At 38.3% G+C, this 20,479-nt stretch overlaps 1 protein-coding gene across 6 annotated transcripts in view; it reads left to right on the forward strand.

Annotated features, from left to right (window-relative positions):
• Positions 1 to 20,479, forward strand: part of LAMA2 (laminin subunit alpha 2) — a 337,914-nt gene that overhangs the window by 176,884 nt on the left and 140,551 nt on the right. For all 6 annotated transcript variants that reach the window (XM_041423612.1, XM_041423610.1, XM_041423614.1 and 3 more), the window contains exons 13-16: positions 3,300 to 3,401; positions 4,022 to 4,233; positions 10,879 to 10,990; positions 14,479 to 14,592. In XM_041423612.1, coding sequence (XP_041279546.1) covers positions 3,300 to 3,401; positions 4,022 to 4,233; positions 10,879 to 10,990; positions 14,479 to 14,592 — 540 coding nt within the window. The remainder of the gene's footprint in view (positions 1 to 3,299; positions 3,402 to 4,021; positions 4,234 to 10,878; positions 10,991 to 14,478; positions 14,593 to 20,479) is intronic.

The raw sequence follows: 20,479 nt of genomic DNA on the forward strand, positions 1-20,479 counted from the left end.
ACATAATAATAAAGTTAGCAGTGAACAATTGCAAAAAGCCCCGAAAACTTATGTGTCAGAAACTTCTTGGATTACAGCTAAGATAGCTGTGTTTTCTCTCTCCTATGCTTGTTATTTCTTAGGGAGTCTGCAACTTTTCTTGAGCACGCAGATTCTGCCTCCAAAGCTGGAAAGAAATATATGATGCATTAATCTAAAAACAGGTGGGAGAGACAACAGAACTTCTGTGGAATTTTCTTGACATTTTTGTACAACTGCTGTTATCTCAACAATACATGCCTTTGTCACCAGCCAGGCAAACTTTTATGCTCTGTTCCCTTTGGTGTTGATGGTCTCAGATGGCAGTCCTCGAAGCAGAACTCTGAATCTTTGGGTGATACAGAAGAAAATGTGAAAGTTGAGGGATCTCATGGGTGCCCAATTTCTGTATTGCAGTTATATTTAAAATTCCGTGAAAAGTACTTTTTGCACCAGATGACATGCAGCACATGGATTGACCTCTGAATTTCTTTGCCTGTGAATGAACTTGTACTTCAGATATGCAGAGGAAGGAAATTACCATTGCAAACAATGACAAAAGGAAGTAGTACTTTTTGGTTTATGTAAGTTCAAGGTTTTTTCTAATCTGTATTGGTATTATACAGCATACAAGGTAAATACATACTCTGAACTGTGAGGTATTCTCTACAAATGTCTTTTGGGGATCTTGTCTTCAGTGTGTGATCCTGTTCATGATATGAAAATCTTGCCAGTTGCAGGACTGAAACTCAGACTGCCGTGGCTAGCAGAGACCTCAAGAGACTTCTTAGTCATATTCCAACTCTTAGGCATCATATCCAGAGTATCTCCGACATGCTGAATTGCTGCTAATTAAGGAAATACATCAATAGCATTTTCAAGTAATTTGGTACTGTTTTGACCATCCTTACAATCAGCTTTCTGTATAATCAAGCTGAATCTTTTTCATGCCTTCCCTGCAGTTGCCACAGGTAAATAAAAATGGCCACTACATCTTTCCAGACTTCTACATTTTAGTAAATTATTTTCCTTTTTCTTCTGACTGTTCTCTTTTTTGGACTAGGCAACCCACCCCTTTCCTCTTGTGTTTCCTGTTGGTTATGTATTAGGAGTCTGTAATCCAGTCTAGCTGCCTTTCCTTTAGGGTTTTTCCTTTTTCTTTTTTTTTTTTTTTTTCCCCTGCTTTGGATTTTTATATAGCACCGGAAAGGTTATGTAGCTGGGAAAAAGTGAAACCTGTCTTGATACATAATTTTTATGGGTTGCCCGAAACTGCCAAATCTTGTTTTTCCATTATTTTCACTTTCTTGAATCTTTGTCCTTAGTCTGAACTTGAAATAGAAATTATAAAATTCTGCAAAAGTTACTCTTCTAAAATATTTGTCTATAGCTGAAAGCAATTCTGGGTACTTCTTGCAGCATTTCAGATATCTAAATTTTCTACATTCCTCTAGCAGTTACAAACCAGTGCTTAGACTTGACCACAGGCAAAACAAAAATGCTGTAACAGCTGCATCCAAGGAATAAAAAAGTCTTTTCATGTTTTTATGATCGAGGCTTTTAAGTAGTTGCATTGGTCCCAGCAGGTTTGGACACTATGTAGATAAACAAGTGATGCCACTGTTTGCTAGTGACTGAACTAGGAGGAGATGCAGACTCCGTCAGGGGTGAAGAGGGAGGCCTTACAGAGAGACCTGGGCAGGCTAGAGAGCTGGGCCATCACCAGCAAAAGCTAACAGAAGCAAGTGCTGGATTTTGTCCCTGGGATTGGGTTCTCCTACTTATACACACAAATTGTGAGGTGAGAGACTGGAGAGCAGCACTGTGGAAAGAGATCATGGAGTTTGGGTTGATGGCAAGTTGAACATAAACCAGCAGTGCCTTGGCAGCCAGGAGGGCCAAGAGTGTCCTGGGGGGCATCAGGGACAGCATCACCAGCTGGGCAAGGGAGGGGATTGTCCTGCTCTTCTCTGCACTTGGGTGGCCTCATCTCAAGCAGTGTGTGTACTTTTGGGTACCTCAAGGACATCAGACTATTGAAGTATGTCAAGAGAAGAGTGACCTAGTTAGTAGGAGTGCCTTCCAGCTTGACATATTCTATGAATCTATGATGCTACAATTCTACTGGTCCAAGATCCAGGTTATGAATTGGAGGGAATTTTCTGGCTTTAACCCAACAACTAGCTCTACAGCCTCCAATATGGGCTTTTTATATACCTTTATCACTAATTCAAAATCAGTTGATTTCCAGGCCTTAAATGCTGGAATGTTTTTTGTTTTGTTTTGGTTTGTTTTTTCACCCCTTGAAGTAAATTCATCCTAAAATAATGAAGATGTTGACTTTCACTGCTTTTTTTTACTGTCTGCAAAACCATCCAGTATGATGAACAAATATGACTTTGAGAATAATCAGATTATTCTCTTTGTAAAAGATGCACAAATTTGCTCTGTGCTCAGCAGTAGGCATTGGAAAGGCAGAAGTATCCCTGTGATTTTAATATTCTCAGAGAGGAGGCTCACATTGCAATGAAGTATGAGGCAGACACATTTAAAACCCAAAATGTAGCTCTTGCAGGATTTGATTTACTTATGCTGCTTCCAATCAATTAACAGAAAGCATTATTTCTCTGCTGAACCCTGTCATTCAAGTCTGCAACTTCTGATTTGCATCATACTACATTCCATTTATAATGGAATAGCTTATGTCAATGCCATGATCCTGGGGGCTAAAAGAGCATGGAAAAAATATATTGCCATGACACAAGAGCCTGGTCATTGACTTCTTACATTGTAGGCTGGGTCAAACTGAGTGAAAAGGCTGAAACGTTCTTTTAAAGTAAATTTATTTGACTCCATCAGGGAAAATTCTTACTTTAGGTTGTGGTTCATTCTAAAAAAAAACCCAAAACACAGCCTTTTTTTTTCTCTTTTGGTAGTTTGCTCCATCAATGAAACTGAAGTTACTGAATTTTCTGTAGGTTGCTAAGGCTGCTGATACAGAGGCTAGTCTAAATAAAGACCATATAACTGAACAAATACACTGAAAAGTCTAATGCAAGTATCTAGTGGAAATTTGCACAGATTTCATATCTGTTTCTGATTTTTTTGTTAGTCTGTGGGTTTAAGGAATTCGCAGACTTCAACAGCTGTAATCCTCAGGGATCTGCATGTGGTTTTGCAACACTAGAAATCTACTGATGCTCAAGAAAACTGCCCCCAAGTGGTTAAGGCCCATTTTCTTTTATTTAATTAGATTTTTTTTCTGTCTTTTTTTTCCCCAGGTAGCAGCTGCTGGAGGACATCTGAAATTTACAGTCTCCTATGATGTCACAGAAGAGGATGAAACAGCTAAATTGATGGTTCAATCTGATGTCATCATAGAGGTAAAGTATTTTCAGCCAAAGCCAGAAATAAAGAAAAAGAAAAGAAATAAAATGAAAGAAGAAGACAACGTGAGAAAGAGAAAATGATGTGGTTTTTCAGATGTTCAGTGTGAAGTCTGGTGATTGAGGACACAAAACAGAAGGGTGCACATACTTTCAGCTAATTTCTAGTGTGAGAAAATGGATATACTTCAGAAAACTAAAAGCTTCAATATCTCAAGGAGTCTCTGGTATTATTGCAGCTATTGTAAGTAGCTTAGAAAATTATAATGCTTCCTGTTCATCCATGAAGAAATAAAATAGTTGGTCATTTGAGGTTACACTTTGACATTCTTTCAGTAGATCTCTTCTTTTGCACCTCAGCATTATATGAATTTGCTTTTGCTGATGTAGAGCCACGCACCATGACAGTAGGTTTTATCTGAAAAACTCAAACTTTCTTTTCCACTGCTTTTCAATTATATCAGGCAAAAGCCCATTTCAGGTTTATGAAAAGTGAATATTATTCCTGATATTTGTTATTCTTGTAAAATATATTATTCAATAAATCATGTACCCCAATGGGCTTTTTGCAAGACTTTTTTCATGTTTAAATCTCTCTCTTTCATGGCTCTCTCTAGGGAGGTGACTTGAAAATCAGCACTCCAAAAGGGATAATTCACCAGCAGCCTTCTGAAGAGCACACTGAAGAAATTGTGCTGAAGCCAGAATCTTTCTCAGTGCATGGCACTGATGTTCCAGTCAGCAGGAGGGAGTTCATGACTATCCTGGCAAACGTGAAGAGGATCCTCATAAGAGCCACATACAGCAATGGGGTGAATGCCATCTACAGGTGAATGTGAGGAATGGGTGCTTTTGCTACAGGCAGCTTCTCAAAAGAGTTGTTTTCTCTCTTTCTCTCAAGGCTGATGTAATTTAAAACACTCTAATTTATTATGATGAAATCCATAGCATTCATTTACACTTTCAAACTTCTGTTAGTATGTTTTTCATTTTGGGTAGACAGGAGGAGGAAGGCAACAGAAAGAAGCAGCCTTTTAAGAAAATGAAATTACATGGACTATTAAGGCATGAATGACAGTTCTATAAATATGTTTATTCTGTGAACACAGTAATTCCCATGTACATGGTAAATCATGGAGAGCAGTAATAACATGTTGAAATAGGAAATGATATATTGCTTATATATCGTTTTTCCCATTTAATGACCATACAGGGCCACATTAACAGTGAACCAGAGAATAATATCCTGAGTCTCCAAGCTGGAAAAGTGCCTCAAGGGGAATTTTCTATATTTTTAATCAGTACCACACACAGAACTGGCTAATCCCAAAGCCTTTCCCTTGATTTATGTCAGGATGCTGCATGGACTGCTCAGATTCACTGATTTGATGTGAACTCTTCTGAGTCCTCTGATAAAATTAAAGACATATGAGATGATACTGTTCTATTTCAGTTGCTGCAGTGTGTTTGAAACTGTAAAGCTCATCTTGCATTTCAAATTTTTCTAAGTGCATGAAGAAATACTCCAGATGGGGTGAAGAAAACATCTCTCCTGATACTGTGTGATTAACATTAATAGTTAGGTAGCATAAGTAATATTTTTAAAATGTGTAATGGAATTGATTGCATAGTAGGTTTTTACTCACAAGGCAGGAAACCTGAAATGCTCTCTAATCTGCACATCAGTTGATTCAGTGGCATAAGCCAATTTAGAATGGAGGAGCTGATAGCACATTTAGTGATTATTTGCCAAGAGCTCAGACAGAGTTTTTGCTGCTGTGAAATTTCTTCAGCAATCTAATCATCATTTGAATACTTAGGTAATTAAAATATATCCTAAATTGAAAGGCAGGTTGTGTCAACAGCATGCAGTTTTCTGATTTGAGCTTCAGCAGTGTAAATTTTTTCCCTGCAAAAGAATTCGTATCTCTTCAGTCTCTGTCTTTTCCTGTGGTTAATTAGTATGTATTACATCTCTGTAAGTAAGTTTGTGAATCATAACTAGCTTGAGTTTGGGCCAAACTGCTTCCTAATTTGCTCATTCAGTCGTCAACCTTGCATTCTTTTGCATCTCCCTGCATCCAGTTTGAAAGCCTTTCATGATCCCTCAGCTTCCCACCGATGTTTTTGAGGAGAGCCAAAACACCTGACCAGAGCTCACCTCTTATGTACTATGAGCAGACCATGAGCTGTTAATTCACAACTTAGAGCTGAGACTAGTGGGAGCTCAGGGAGAGATGATCTTCTGCTCTCTTCTCATTCAAATAAGAAAACCCCAAACCATCACTCAGAATTTTCCAAGCTAAAGGCAGGAGCAATTTTGGGATGAACAATAGGGGCTTTAATGCTACTTTTAAAGCAGATATGTAAGGTTGACTTCCTTTTGGCCAGAGGTCTTACTGAGTAGTAGGGGAAATGCAAACTTTTAAAGGAGATATGTATGATTGACTTTCCTGAGGCCAAAGGTGTTACTGAGTATTATGGGAAATGCAAACTTCAGTTGTCAGAGGTTTACATATATTTGAGTGCTGATATTTGTGCTAGTAGGAGAAGGGGGGCTCTCCTTCAAAATGCACTTTGGCTGGGCAGTTGTGAAGAAAGTGCCTTGCTGGATGTGTAAGGGCTCCATCCTGCCCATACTGTGGAACAGTGTGGGTGGGATGGATGAGACTCCCCTCTGGACAGCAGTGTAGAGCTCAGGTAAGAACACACACATAGAACTGGCACAATCTATAGAATGTGCCTTGTAAGTAATGCAGAGCTGTCTGGCAAATTTGGAAGACTATATATCACTGCCTGCATCCCTGACTACTCCTTTAGCCATTTGGTCATGTGTGGTGCCTCACCGTTTCACAGTCTCGTTCATATTCAGCCTTTGGGAACAGTTTAGTGGTGTGTTAAAGATAATTTTCTGAAAGCACTTTTTTAAAATGCTCTGTGAGAAGAGCTCTGCAACACACATAAAATTTAGACTTTGCATGCTGGTAGCCATCAGCTTCTAGGTGTAGTGACATTACAGTTGTGAAGATTGGTCCCTTAAAGACAATGAGTTAAAATGGGGTTAGGGGAAGGAACTGAAGTGATTTTGAAGAGTATCTTTTTTTGCTATAAATGGTCTTATATTGCTGGTACATTTCTGGTTGTCCCTCTGATGTCTCTTACCAAAGAATGCAATGGTTGCTGTATTACTGTGTAATAAACAATTTTACTGAGTGCTCTCAGAGTGCTCATTGTGGTTTAGCATGGTGGTTGCTGTATTACTGTGTAATAAAGTAAACAATTTTACTGAGTGCTCTCAGAGTGCTCATTGTGGTTTAGCATGACAGAAGAGAGCATGTGCAATTTCAGTTGCAATTAAACAAATTCAGTTTTTCATCTTTAAGTGTAGCAATGATAGTTTCACCTGTTAGGGTGGGATTTGCAATGTGAAGTCTCCTCAGAACAGTTCATGCTTCCAGGCACTAGCAACAGCATCTACTGCCATCCAGCCCAACTTATGATCTGCTGTGTAGGGATATTGCTAATTTTCAGGATGTGCCTCATTACCAATTGTTTTATATTCTCTTTGACTTTCACTTGTGCTGAAACATACTAGGTGCAGAGCTGTGCTCGTCATTCTTAAGGTCATGCAAAATAACCCTTTTCTCCGTATTCTGTCCATTTAGTTTTTCAGGGAAAATGTAGATCCAATGAAGAAGATATTCTTTGTGATATCTAGGGCTGATTAAGGACTCCTGTCCTGGTTTAGGACAAATTAGGGGAAATCTCCAAAAGGGAGCTCCCTAAAAAAAAAAACCTCCAACCACCCCTCCCCCAATACCGGGTTCAGGAAGGAATTCCTCGGAGGAGCACAGTGGAAAACAAAACCTATTTATTAACAAATAACAAAAGAACACTCCCCAACACAAGAAAAGAAAACCAGGCAGTGCTGTGGAGGGCGCTGAGCTTCTCTCGCAGACTCCGGGGGTCCTGGACGTCCCAGGTCAGGTCCGGAGCCGGTCCAATATCTTCGGGAGAGGGTAAGGAAGAGGGAACGAAAGAAAAAGAAAAAAAACAGCGTAGAAAGCAGAAAGCGGCAAAAAAGCAGCTAGCAGCCGAGGCAGGAGCAAGCAAGCAAGCAAGCCAGCCAAGCCAAGCAGCCAAAAGCAAAAGCCAAGGTGCCTGGTCACACTCACACCCCTCCCTCCCCGCCCCGCCGCGGCAAGACGGCCGGGGGAGGAAAAGGCGCAGCTGCCAGACACAACACACGATATTGGGATAAAGGCTGTCACCCCACGACAACTCCAAAGGATGGTCTCCAAAGGAAAACTTTTTTGAAAAGAAATACTGAGAGCTAAGCCTTAATAGATAAGTAGATATGAACTAAAAGGCTTTTATTGTCTTTAAACAGGTACGTACAGTGGACAGATGGATATTCCTCTGAGAGGGTTAAGAGGGTCTGGCAGAGAGACAGAAATATTACAGGGTTATTAGATCCATCATGAATGACAATTTCTGCCTCGAAGCACCAGCAGAATTATGCAACACACTAATTAGAGATTGCTATATTAGGCAACCTGTTCATTTAAGTACTGAAAGTTTTCAAAATGGATGTCACCACATGTGTAAGGATTCCAAAGTTGCTATTATAATCTGTGCTTAAAAAGAGACCAGAATGGAGGCATAAAGTAACTTTATTGCAGTCATGTAGAAAGAGACTTAAAAATTCAATGGAGCTGTCTCCAGTTGGCAAGAGCTTTAATTTAAAGATTCTATTTTTATCCTTGTTTAGTTTAACCTACTAGAAACAGATTAGTTAATCTGTTATGCTTTCAAGTATCCACTAAACAATATGAATGGGGTTTGACTTAAGGATGGTTTTGTGTACATTTTTTAGGTAGTTTTAAGCTTGCAGTGTTCTTGTTGCTCTATGGCATCATTAGGAAGCTTTCTTGTATGAGTGGGCAATTAGATGATCAAGTCAGATAAAAATTGAGAATACAGAAATGTAGCAATCAATATGAAAGTGAACCCAGCTTCTGGGTTTAAAACCTAATCCCGTTCTAACTTGGAAGGTCTTCCAAGATCTTGAAAGATCTTGCACTTAAGTCCATCTGTGGTAGAAGCAACAGGCCAAGAAAAGATGACTCTCTCTTACTGTTTTGTTTGATCTAATACTGTTAGCTTGTGCTTCAAAGAAAGTTTAGTAGCACTGTTTATTCAGTTTCAATATTCAGAGTGGTCACTGATGGTAAGTGTTGCAAACATGCAGATAGGCATTGGAAATTGGAGTGCTAAAGAGAATAGATTGCTTGCAACCACATAGAAAGGAGTCAGTTCCAGACACAAGGAGAAAGAGGGAAGAGGCCAAGGGTTTTTTTCCGTATGCAAAATTGGCTCCAAGACAAATGAGCAAAGATTGGGTCACTACTTCATGTGCCTTACGTAGCCAGTGTGATTCAGATGCCTGGCACAGCAGACAGTAAACTGTGCTGATACTGCCTGAAACATCCCCTTCCCTTTTAATCTTGTTTGTTTTTAGAAGTCAACAGTTGCCTGCTGACAGTAACAGTCAGCTTAAATATTTGGTCTTGATGTCTAACCTTAAATTGTTCATGCATCTCTAGGATCCAGTTCCCCATTACTGCCCGCATTATGTATTTTAATGAATGCAGAATGGCATCGAGGAATCAAAATTGCAACCTCAAAATGGGAGAAAAGAAAATCACTGCAGCTTTCTTCACTGAGTAACTGTTAATGCTAAAAACTGTTAAACACATTAAAATCCCATTTAGCAAATAGCAGAATGTAATGAAAATTGGAGCAATTCAGTGAATACAAATGTGGGATAATACTGGGTGGATTGTTTCTGTGTTAGTGCTTCTCTTTGTTCCAAGATCAATGCTTAGAGGGAGCTAGATGTAGTTCAAAGGAGAAATAAAATTTGACCTTTTATTAAAAAATTATTTCTTCATTTACAGGCTTTTTTCTTTAAAATGTTATTTTTTTTTACTGGTAAAGTAATCACTATTTGATGTCTGATATCCTAGAGATTGGTTATCTTATCATAAAGAAAATTCAAATGAATGATTGCAAAATAAATGTACAGCAATAAATGTACAGCAATGGAGCAAAGGGTGTATACTGAAAAGTCAGAGAGAATTTACTGAAGATATGGATGGGAATAAGCATCCTTCTCTTAAAACAGTATCAAGAACTTTTTACAGAGGTTCTAGTATCACCTAATTAGATTGAAGTTTTGAACTGCATTATACACAATGATAGTCCCTCCAAAGTCCAGTCATATTCTTAGTGGTGGTAAAATTTCCGTTTTTCTGAAGCTTCTACCTTAATTGAAGAAATCTTCCCTCTTGTCCCCCCATTACCTTTCATGTTTAACTTGTTTGGAGTAGTCTTAAAATCGAGTGGGAAAATATTCTGTCTTAAGCTTTCCTCCAACCACTGTACCAACAACAAAATATTTTTCTTGGATGTTTTCTTGTCCAAGGTCATCCAAATAATTTTCAGAATTTTTTTGCAGCCAAAAGATAAATGCCCTGTTATGAAGGGAAAAAAACCCTTTTTAATAAAATGTATGTCATGAATAAAAGGTATTTTCTGCTGAAGACAACTTCAAAACAAGTTCTTCAAGTATCTTTAGTTATCAAACACTCTGTTAAGATTACTGGGTGAAAATAGAAGTAATTTAGCCTCTGTAATACATTAATGTTCCTTCAAATTCTCATAAGAATTAAACTCCCAAATCCCAATTTTTCTCCACAGAAAGATACTCTTGAGGTAAATTACATCTGTTTCTGATGATAGCTATAAGACTATCAAAAGGCTTCTGTTGTTTCTCTCATCATACTTCCGTGCTCTTGAAACAAAAATCATGGTCAGTGTTCACCTAAACAACAGGTGTTTAGTACTTTTTTCTCTGGCACTGGGGAGACCAGGGCATATGGCAGAAGATTTCTTTTTTGTTTCACGTACATACATTATTCTTTCATATACATAATACTTAGATCCTCAATTCTTCTGGACAGGGCTGACATCTTTTCTAGAGGTCAAATCTCCAGAGTAAAAATACCTTCTATCCAAAACTTAGTAATGGAATATTTTAGAAAGCTGGACTAGTGGTTCATAAATTTTGAAGACGCTGCTTAGTGTCAATTTGCTCTATATGCAGCTGCAATGCAAGTTGGCATATGTGGCTTGCAGGCCAGGAATAGCCTGGTACAGTGCTGCAAGACTTTTTGAATCTATTTTTATCAGTGGGTATCTGACCATAGTCTCTCTCACATGATGAACAAAAATAATAACATGCCTACAGACATATGGTTTAGAAAGAAATAGATGAATATGAAAACCTCCTTCTTCTTAAGGAGGAAAACAGAAACAAGCCACTGCATGTCCCTATAAAGTGTTTTTTGCATTCAGCTGCACATATCCATCTAATTTGCTGTTTTGCCCGTTTAATTTCTGTGACATCCAGACTAAGAAGTGTTGTTATGGAATCTGCTGACCACACTTCACGGGGCAGAAGGGTAGCACCTGCAGTGGAGCTGTGTGAGTGTCCTCCAGGCTACGATGGTACCTCCTGTGAGGTGAGTATCATGATGCAGTCTAGTTCAATGTTGCTAACACTGTGATAGGTGGAAGCAGACAGTGGACCTGTGTTGGTAGGAAATAATAGTACAGTTGTCCCTTCTTGTTAGGAATTTGCCATGGCTTGGCTAGTTACCTTTATTTCCAGGTGATGGTTCATTATATGAGATAATATTTAAAATCTGAAGTTCTACACCTCTGTGATGATTTCTAACTTACAAAAAGACATTTTGGTTCATAAAAAGGAAGTGGAAACAATATTTGTACTCTTTAACCATTTGATAATACAAATGGATGAACACAATTAGAAGGAAAATAGCATTTATCTGACCTGTGCACAACAAAGACGGATCAATTTATTTGAGTTAATCGGGTTGAACTTCTTTTGTTTTCCCAGGGCTTTGCCATTTGCCTTGGAGTTGTTGAGAATTGCATATGTTCTTCTGAGGATTGTGTCACGTTGTTTTGCTCCTGTAACAGATAATAATGTAGACACGTGCTCAGAAAAATACCCACTTTGCTAACTAAGTGATTAGTTCACACAGACTGTGTTCGTACAAGTATACGTATGATTAACTACCTCACGTGGGCATCACTTGGGGAGAACAGAAGCCAAAAAACATTCTTCAAAAGCTTTGCCTCTAAGGAAATAGTTTCAAACACCAAGATGCTCTGCTTCACAAAACTACAAACAGTATGCCATTTACACAGGCACTCTAGGCATTTGCTTGTCAACTCTCCTTTTCTTTAAAAATTTTCATGCTTATATGTGATATTTAGGGTTTAGAGTCTAGTCTAATGCCAAGCGTGGTTGTTTGTTGCTGGGGCTAGATGAACTAACATAGAAAGAAGGCCTGAAGGAATTAATGAATATTCCTATCACTTCCAAAATGGTACAGATGGAAAAATAAGTGGAGAAGAATATTTTTTACCTCAGCTGAGAAGTAATTTTAAAGTTTGGCCATTGTCTGTCTGTTCAATTATTTTAAGAAAAATGCTAGATGCAGTATCACCGTGTTTCACACTTTTTTTCACTTGTCCATTTATTCTCCCAGTGCAGATTTAAGCCTGATGTCCAAGAGAGTAATTGGAAAAGCCCTGAATGCAGATATTTCAGTATCTGCTTTTGTTGCAGAGGCTGAAGGGCTTGGGTAGAATTCCTGTCTTGGTGTTTCTGAAATTCTGTCCAACATTATGTCCCTCAGTGCTAGACCTTCTCTTCAATCATAAACAGTCCCTGAAATGTGATATATACTTAAGATCGTACTGCACAAGAGAAAGCCCATATATATAGCTGCAAATTTAAAGTTTGTATACATGCTAGTGGGCATAGAAAAAAAAAAAAAAGGTGAAGTTTAAAAATTCCAGACAGACAGTAGTTAAGAAAGTATAGAAAGAGAAGGTGAAAATCCCTTTTTTTTTTTCCCAGTTACCATTTTTTTTTCTTCTTCTGTATACTTTCAGCCTTGTTCATTTTACTTCTGCCAATTTCAACCAAGTGGAGTGTCATATTTTATTGATTTTGTGCGGTTTTTCAGTTCTATTTTCTCTTCATTATTTGATTTAATGTATGTATTTGTCTCCTGCATAATGATGATATGGTACCTGGCATAGATGCTGCCGCACTAAAAACAACTATTATTTTCTTATTTTCATTCTATGAATGTTTTGACATGATCAGTCTTCCAAAGACAACCAACCCCATTTGAATTATGGTGTCTCTTTTAAGTTTTTCCATTATATTAATTCAGAATTCGTTTTTTATGCAACTCTGGCCAAATGAAATTCTGTACATTTTTGTGTGTGTAGGAACACCATAAGGATGGGTAAAGCAGATGGAATTTTAGATTTCTAATACCAATTGGACCCCTTTGTGATAGTTACTTTGCTCCACTCATGAATTTTCTTGCCTTTGTCAACATCTTCACATCTAATTGCTTTTTTTCCTCAGATTTGTTCCCATTCTCTGTACTCCTTGACTTCTACTCCAAAAGGAGTTGTGTTTAACTTGCATCACTATAATGGTCAAGAACTTTCCCAACTGTTGCCAGTTACATAATTTCTTTTCTTTTCTTAAGACCTCAATCTGTAATCTTTTAGTATTTTTCTGAGCCCTGCTATTGATATTTCATGTCTAAGCTCTTTAAATTAGTGACTTCTGGAGCCTTGTCTTGAGCAATATCATTTGTATCTGTGTACAACAGATTATTTTCAGTCACCAAAAGAGGGAAAAGATTTATAGACTTATGTAGAAACCACTTGCATCTCGTGCCACAGAAAGAAAAATACAGCAATTTCTTTTAATCTCTTTTTAGGGTTTGGATTTTATAACTTTAGATTTTTATTTTTTTATATTTACAGGGTTTTTTTAGGAATGTGTAACCAAGAATATAAAGAATGAAAAAAAAGGGTAATATCTCAGGTTTTGGAATTTTTTTTTAAAGAATAATTTCAGTTAATCTTTAGATTACTTTCAATTTTTCAAGAGTAAGACAAAAAGGGGCATCTTTATTTATACAAAGAAGAGTCTGTTATCTTTCGGGAGAGTGTATGTGAAGGGGAAAGGATTTTGTTTATTAAATGATACTTTTAGTATTCTGTCAATGCAAAACTTTGTATTATCCAGATGCTTTTGAAGGTCATAAATCTGTCATGCACATTTTTTGTCTTGTGGAAAATTATTGGATCACATGAGCAGTCCTACCATGGAAGGATAGTTTGCTATAAAGCCATTAAAAAAAAAAAAAAAAAAAACAAACTATAAACCCAGTTGTGAGATTTGTAGTAAGGAAGTCTGCTGCTTGACATCTTATTATGAGCAAATTGAGTCGCTGAATTTTCACTGATGAATCACAATTGTATGGTGTCACCTTTCCTGCAAAATTACTGGCCATGCATTTAATATTGATTTGAATTTTGCATTTAAAAAAAGAAATTTAAAATATCAGAGCAGTTTCTTGAAGGGAAATTACTATCCTTTAAGGAGCACAATTTGTAAATAAAAGGACAGCCTAGTTTTCAGCCTGTGCTTTATTTCAGTGTAGCATTTTGCTTGAGTCCTAACAAGACTAAATGGTATTTTAATTGCCCTTTGTGCCTGAACTTCTCAGACAACATTTTTGTTGTTTTGAGGTTTTTTCCTCATTCTCTCTCCTTCAATATTTCACCTTCTGGCTGTTTTTCAGTCTGTACCTCTTGCTTTCATGCTGTCATATTTCAGTTCTTCCTTTCTCTGCTTTATTTTACCATTTCAGAAGAATGATCAAGTTAAAGCTTCCTCTAATCTCACACCTGCCGCTAAGGCTAAGGTCAGTGCAAAGCCACAGCACCAGAAAGAAGAATTTTCTAGAGAAATGTTGGTATTTTTATTCATTTGGCAAGTATGTTTGTTGTGTGTGCAATCATCAAATCCAACAAAAAAATTTCAAATCCCGTTCCTTCCTCTGTTCAAAGAAGCGTTTAACTTTTTATCTAACTTTTCTTGCAGTCGTGCTGGCCTCGACACAGGCGTGTGAATGGCACAATCTTTGGTGGAGTCTGTGCACCCTGTACGTGCTTTGGTCATGCAGATGTGTGTGATGACATGACAGGAGTGTGCCTGGTAAGTGTCCCTACAGGAAACAATGGACATGGCCACCATCGACCCAATATACCCTCTGCAACTGAATTAGTCATCTCTGAGACCTGGAATAATCAGGAAGAAAAAAACCAGTGAGTAATAAGGAGATCTTTTTGTTGAGGTTAAGGATCCCCTCACACCAAGATACAGTGTCTTGAACAGTTAAGAAAATAAAAGATTTTATTTATCACATAGGATCTATGTTTTAAAATACAATAATTTTAGGTATGGCATGCAGAAAGCAGCAAATGTATGAGTGCTTTTTTTGTGCAAGATTTATCTTCCCCTGCAGTACATTCACTTTATAATATGTAGCAGGTAACTTTGTAAATTCTGTTCTAGTTTAATGAGAAGATATTGTTAATGCCTTCCTTCTTCTAAATTCATAGTAAACCTTGAAGGAATACTTAATGAATTGTACTTCAGAAAAATAATAAAACAATATGATCTCAGTTAAATCAGATTTTTTTTTTCTTGTAGACTACGGAGATTTTACCTACTAATTCAGCAATTAAATCTGTGATATTTTCCATAGTAAGCCTACCAGCACACCACTGTTTCCCGCCTGTTCAGTAGCCTTTTGGAATGGGTGAATTATGCTGAATATACTTTTCTGATTGACTCAAGGGCATTTTTAGTTTTATATTGTCTGACATGGCATAAAGCTTGAAACAACATGTCTAATTTCATTAGTCTTGCAGAAGCACAATTTAAGCCAGTGCCAGTTTAGTGGGATATACTCTCATGTCCCTGCAGAATTTCAAGCAGACTCTGTAATGTGCATGTTTCTAAATGTTCCCTTTTATTTCCTTAAGAAAAACCTGCTGGGAAAATGCCAAAATGAAAATTCAAGCTTTTTCCAATATAATTTGGCACTTAGAATTATTACTGTTCTTCCTGTTTTGCTCATAGATGTTTAATTGCATTGCAGTGCAAAACAAGATATCCTTAATGTGTGGATCAGTGGATTTTTCAAATTGCTTTTTCATGAATAGAAGCTTAAAATTATTCTCAATTTAATTATACTGTAAGTCTCAAAAGAAGTACCTAGAATGAAAAACATGTTTGGCGTGACAGTCATGTTTTGAATCTTTCGCTTAATACTCAGTGAAAATGTTTATCACCAGGGCAATATGGATTTGTGTTTCCTGACAATTTTTTTTTTTTTTTGTGTTAATGACCATATTCTTCAGCTACAATGTTTATATCTGTGTGGGATAAAATCAATTAACAGGAGAGAAAAGAAAGGAGGAATCTTGTTTAAGGTATCCCAAAACTGTTGACTCTTTTGCTTAGGGGTCCATAGCCAGATGTAAGTTCTGAGGTTGTTGGCTTCTGTGTTTTCATGTTTTAGCCCCTGCACAGCTTCCCTCTTTATGTTTGTCTGTAGCACCAGCCTGGATAAAAGAGAAGGCCACGTAGGCTGCATATTGCTTTTTGTGCTTTTTGGCTGTTGTGAGCTGTTGACTCAGGCAGCGGAGCTCCCCCTTCTGATGTTTCAAGTGTGCTGGTGCAAGAGAACACAGCACTGACAAGGAAGTGGAAAATAACCAGCTGAAGACGCACTTTCATCTATACACGTTATCAAGCTCTCTGCATTTCATGTGTTCTGTAGCTTATACTAGATCAGGCTATAGAGAAGAGGTGCACAGGGAGCTTAAAATCAGTTCTGGATTTTCTTACAACTTTGAAAGCACTGTAAGTCAGATCGGTTAGTATCCATGCAGGCTATTAAATGCTGCTATTCAATTTGGATCATAAGCCTTTTGAAGTGAGAGAGAGAGAAGTCTGAGTGCTGAAAAAGAGAAATGTTTCTCATCAAAGGCATTCTTTCTATTGAGGTTTACACAGCCTTTTGCCCTCCTTATTATTATTCATGGTGTTTTCTCAGTAATACAACAGACAATTTAGGCATCTAATTTACTGATATGATACTTCTTTTAGCTCTTCCTTAGCTTTGAAATGTAGTTGAAAAGAAGCTGAAATGTGTTTTTGACTCATGATAAAAGCTCAAATCATCTGCTTTGACACAGGCCTGTATAGAAAGCTCATTTTAACGTATATCTTACAGTTACCTGCAAAGCCCTTTGATCCCCAGAGCAGCCATAGAGAGCTGCACAATACCTCGTTCTCGTTACCATTGTAATATACATAACTGCTTTGGTACATAGGGCAATTTGGAACATTCAGAAATATTCTTTTGTACTATTACACACAGACACGTTTACAGTAGCTTTAGTAGGTTGGTTAAACGTAAACCTGGCGAAAAGCAAGAACATTTCAAGGTTTTTTGTTCATTGCCGGATACTATGTTCCTGTTAGTGAACCCAGAGAAAGTAGATCTTTCTCCCCAAAGATATGGTCAAATTGCCCTAAGTGGGCAGTCCCCAGTGGCCTCCTTTTCATATTGTATACCTCTTTGTATAAACAGCATATAGCATGTAGAATGAGGCCGGTGTCAATGCTGGTGGACCTGTGCTTTAGACAGTGTTCATCACCAGAGCAACAAAATGTCTTTACCCATCTTCATATCCACCAAAACAAAATTATATGTCCTAGCTAAATGCAGTACAGGCTCTTGCTCAAGTAAAGCCTCTGCAACATCCTGATTGCATTTATATTGTTAGACCAGGAAAGGGAATTTTCTGTTCATCTTGACATTACAGTAGTTTGAAAATGCTAGATGAGCTTATTCATGCTTCCAAAGGTAGAATACCATTGTCTGGTCTAGACAGCTTGGGAATATACTAAAATAGGCACCCAGACTTACTTTCTTTAGCTGGCTTTAACAGCTTCCCTGGTTGTCTCTGTGACAGGTATCCTGAGGAAGGGCAGCAGCATGCTAAATGTGCTATGTTGGACTCTGTCATAATCCCTGTATGAGGTTTTATTTTCATCACTAGCATTCTATTCTAAATGTTTCTTTCCGTGTTCATATACACTAAGCTGCATATGCCGGAGTGGTTTTCAGTGTGAATTTAGGGTTCCCTGATATTTGGCATAAAGTTCATTTGGTTTCTTCCAAAAAGGGAGAGCTGGGAGAGAAATCAGCAGGGAAATTCGTAGGGAACAAGGTCTGAGTCATACATAAACTTTTGGACAAAAATAAATCCCAGTTTTAATTGCACAGAGATTGTCTAGCTGAAGTTTAAAGATGTTCAGAGGTAAAAGAGGTACAGAAAATTAAAGCATTTAAAATAGTGTGAGACACAATTGAAATCATTGTATTGAAATTATTTTGGAATTGAGAGCATAGATATTTGGACATAAAATTGTTCCTGGCCACAAAATCTATGGATCTGTGAAAAAACCCTATGGATTTTACCAAACCACTAGATCAGTGTGTTGGAACAACCTCTATTTACGTGGGAATAAAAAGAAAGTACATATATTGTACTGGGCAGGTTAGAAAATTTGATCACAATCTGTTTTATACCCAGTCTCATGACACGAAAAAAACCTGTACAGTTTTACTATGAACATGAAATTAAGACATCAGATGCATCAGTTTAAGCATGCTTTATAGAAATAATCTCAGTATAATTAGACATTGCTCAAACCAGATGATGTTCCAAACCATTGCTGTACATTTGGCAAGTTTCAAACTGAGATTCAGCCAATTGATATCAAGAAAGCACAAATCTTTCATGAGTGTTGATAATATTTTTAGAAGGACTTGTCTACTTCAGTACTTATAGTATTGATCTGTAAATGTGGCAGATTAGTAAGAAGTTTAATGCATCACTGAAGAGAACAGGCAGATCAGGTCACATCTACATAATCTTTGTCCTGTAAGGTCCAAACTGGGAGAAAGTGTAGGATACACAAGATCATTATTTCTCAGATAAACTAACATACACGGTATGGGATGCTCAGATTTTGGTCCTATATATGTGGGGTTCTGTTTTTTGGTTTGTTTTTAGATTTAAATATTGATTCATTGCTTTTGAGCATGCTGAGGACCATCAGTACTAGTCACTTTTTAAGCACTGCCTCCTAAGGGCACAGGAGCAGGCAATTACAAAATGTCAGAAGTCAAACAGGCAGAAGGCCAGCTTAGTTGAGCAGGGACCTTCTTTTGGAGATATGGCAAAAAAGGAAGGTGCACACGGTGGAAGCAAGATCAAGTGATGTGGGAGGAATACAGAAGTGCTACTTGCTGCTTTAGGAGAAAAAGTGATGTGGTCAAAGCTCAACTGGAGTTGAAGCTGGATGGGAATATGGAGAGCAATAATAAGAGTATTTTAAATAAGTTAATAGCAAGAGGTAGTGCAGAAATAACATCGGTCCACTAGAGGATGTAGATGGTCCCCTCACAAACAGGGATATAGGCAAGAGATGTTTAATTCTTTCTTTGCCTTTGTCTCTGTTGTGGGGTGACAGCCTTTATCCCAATATCGTGTGTTGTGTCTGGCAGCTGCGCCTTCTCCTCCCCTGGCCCAGCCGTCTTGCCGCAGCGGGGCGGGGAGGGAGGGGTGTGAATGTGACTAGGCACCTTGGCTTTTGCTTTTGGCTGCTTGGCTTGGCTGGCTTGCTTGCTTGCTTGCTCTTGCCTCGGCTGCTAGCTGCTTTTTTGCCGCTTTCTGCTTTCTACGCTGTTTTTTTTCCTTTTTCTTTCGTTCCTTCTTTCTTACTTTCTCCCGAAGATATTGGACTGGCTCCGGACCTGACCTGGGACGTCCAGGATCCCCGGAGTCTGCGGGAGAAGCCCAGCACTCTTCACAGCACTGCCTGGTTTTCTTTTCTTTTTTTGTGTTGGGGAGTGTTCTTTTGTTATTTGTTAATAAATGCTCTATGGGGATGGCTGAAGAGATGGAAAAAAGCGAACTGGCAGCGCAGAGGAAAACCAATTTGGGCTGCGGAAGAGTAGAAAGATATCGCTACTCAGTTAGAAAAGTTACCTGTGAAAGTTCGCCATGTAGATGCCCATGTCCCCAGAAGTAGAGCTAATGAAGAGCAGCAAAACAACCAGCAAGTACATCAGACTGCAAAGATAGGGAAGTTAAAAATAGATCTCGACTGGGAGCATAAGGAAGAGTACTCCCGAGAGAATTAAGTCAGATAATAGAACTCATTTTAAAAACAATCTTATTAATACTTGGGCTAGAGAACATAGCATCGAGTGGGTGTACCATATCCCCTATCATGCACCAGCTGCAGAGAAAGTAGAAAGGTACAATGGATTGTTAAAAACCACCTTAAAAGCATTGGGTGGGGGGTCTTTAAAAAACTGGGAGCAGCATTTGGCAAAGGCTACCTGGTTAGTTAACACTCGAAGTTCCACCAACCGAGCGGGTCCTGCTCAGTCTGAGCTTCTTAACATAGTAGATGAAAATAAAGCCCCAGTAGCCCATGTCAAAGGTTTGTTGAGAAAGACAATATAGATCAACCCTGCCTCGAGTACAGACAAACCCATCCGTGGGATTGTCTTTGCTCAAGAACCAGGTTATACATGGTAGATAATGCAGAAAGATATAACAACACGGTGTGTACCTCAGGGAGACCTGATTGTGGAATAAGACTCATATATGAATGTCATTGTTTGTTGAATGTTTTTTTTTTTTTTAGGGAGCTCCCTTTTGGAGATTTCCCCTAATTTGTCCTAAACCAGGACAGTCTCCAACATTGATGATGGACTGAAGGGGTTCCAGTGCCTTGAGCTGAAGGACCCTGGCTGTGAGCATGATAAACTCTCCGTGTACCCTGAACTAGTGTGGCATCTACTGGATATGGAGCCTGGATATATACTGGATATGGATATAAGTCTATGGGGTCTGAAGGGATTCATCCAAGAATACCCCAAGAGCTGGCTGATGTCATCCTGAGGCCTCTCTCTAACATTTTTGAACAGCCTTGGAAATATGGAAGG

This window comes from Onychostruthus taczanowskii, unplaced genomic scaffold (assembly GCF_017590055.1).
Source record: "Onychostruthus taczanowskii isolate IOZ18803 unplaced genomic scaffold, ASM1759005v1 scaffold8, whole genome shotgun sequence".
NCBI classification, from domain to species: domain Eukaryota; kingdom Metazoa; phylum Chordata; class Aves; order Passeriformes; family Passeridae; genus Onychostruthus; species Onychostruthus taczanowskii.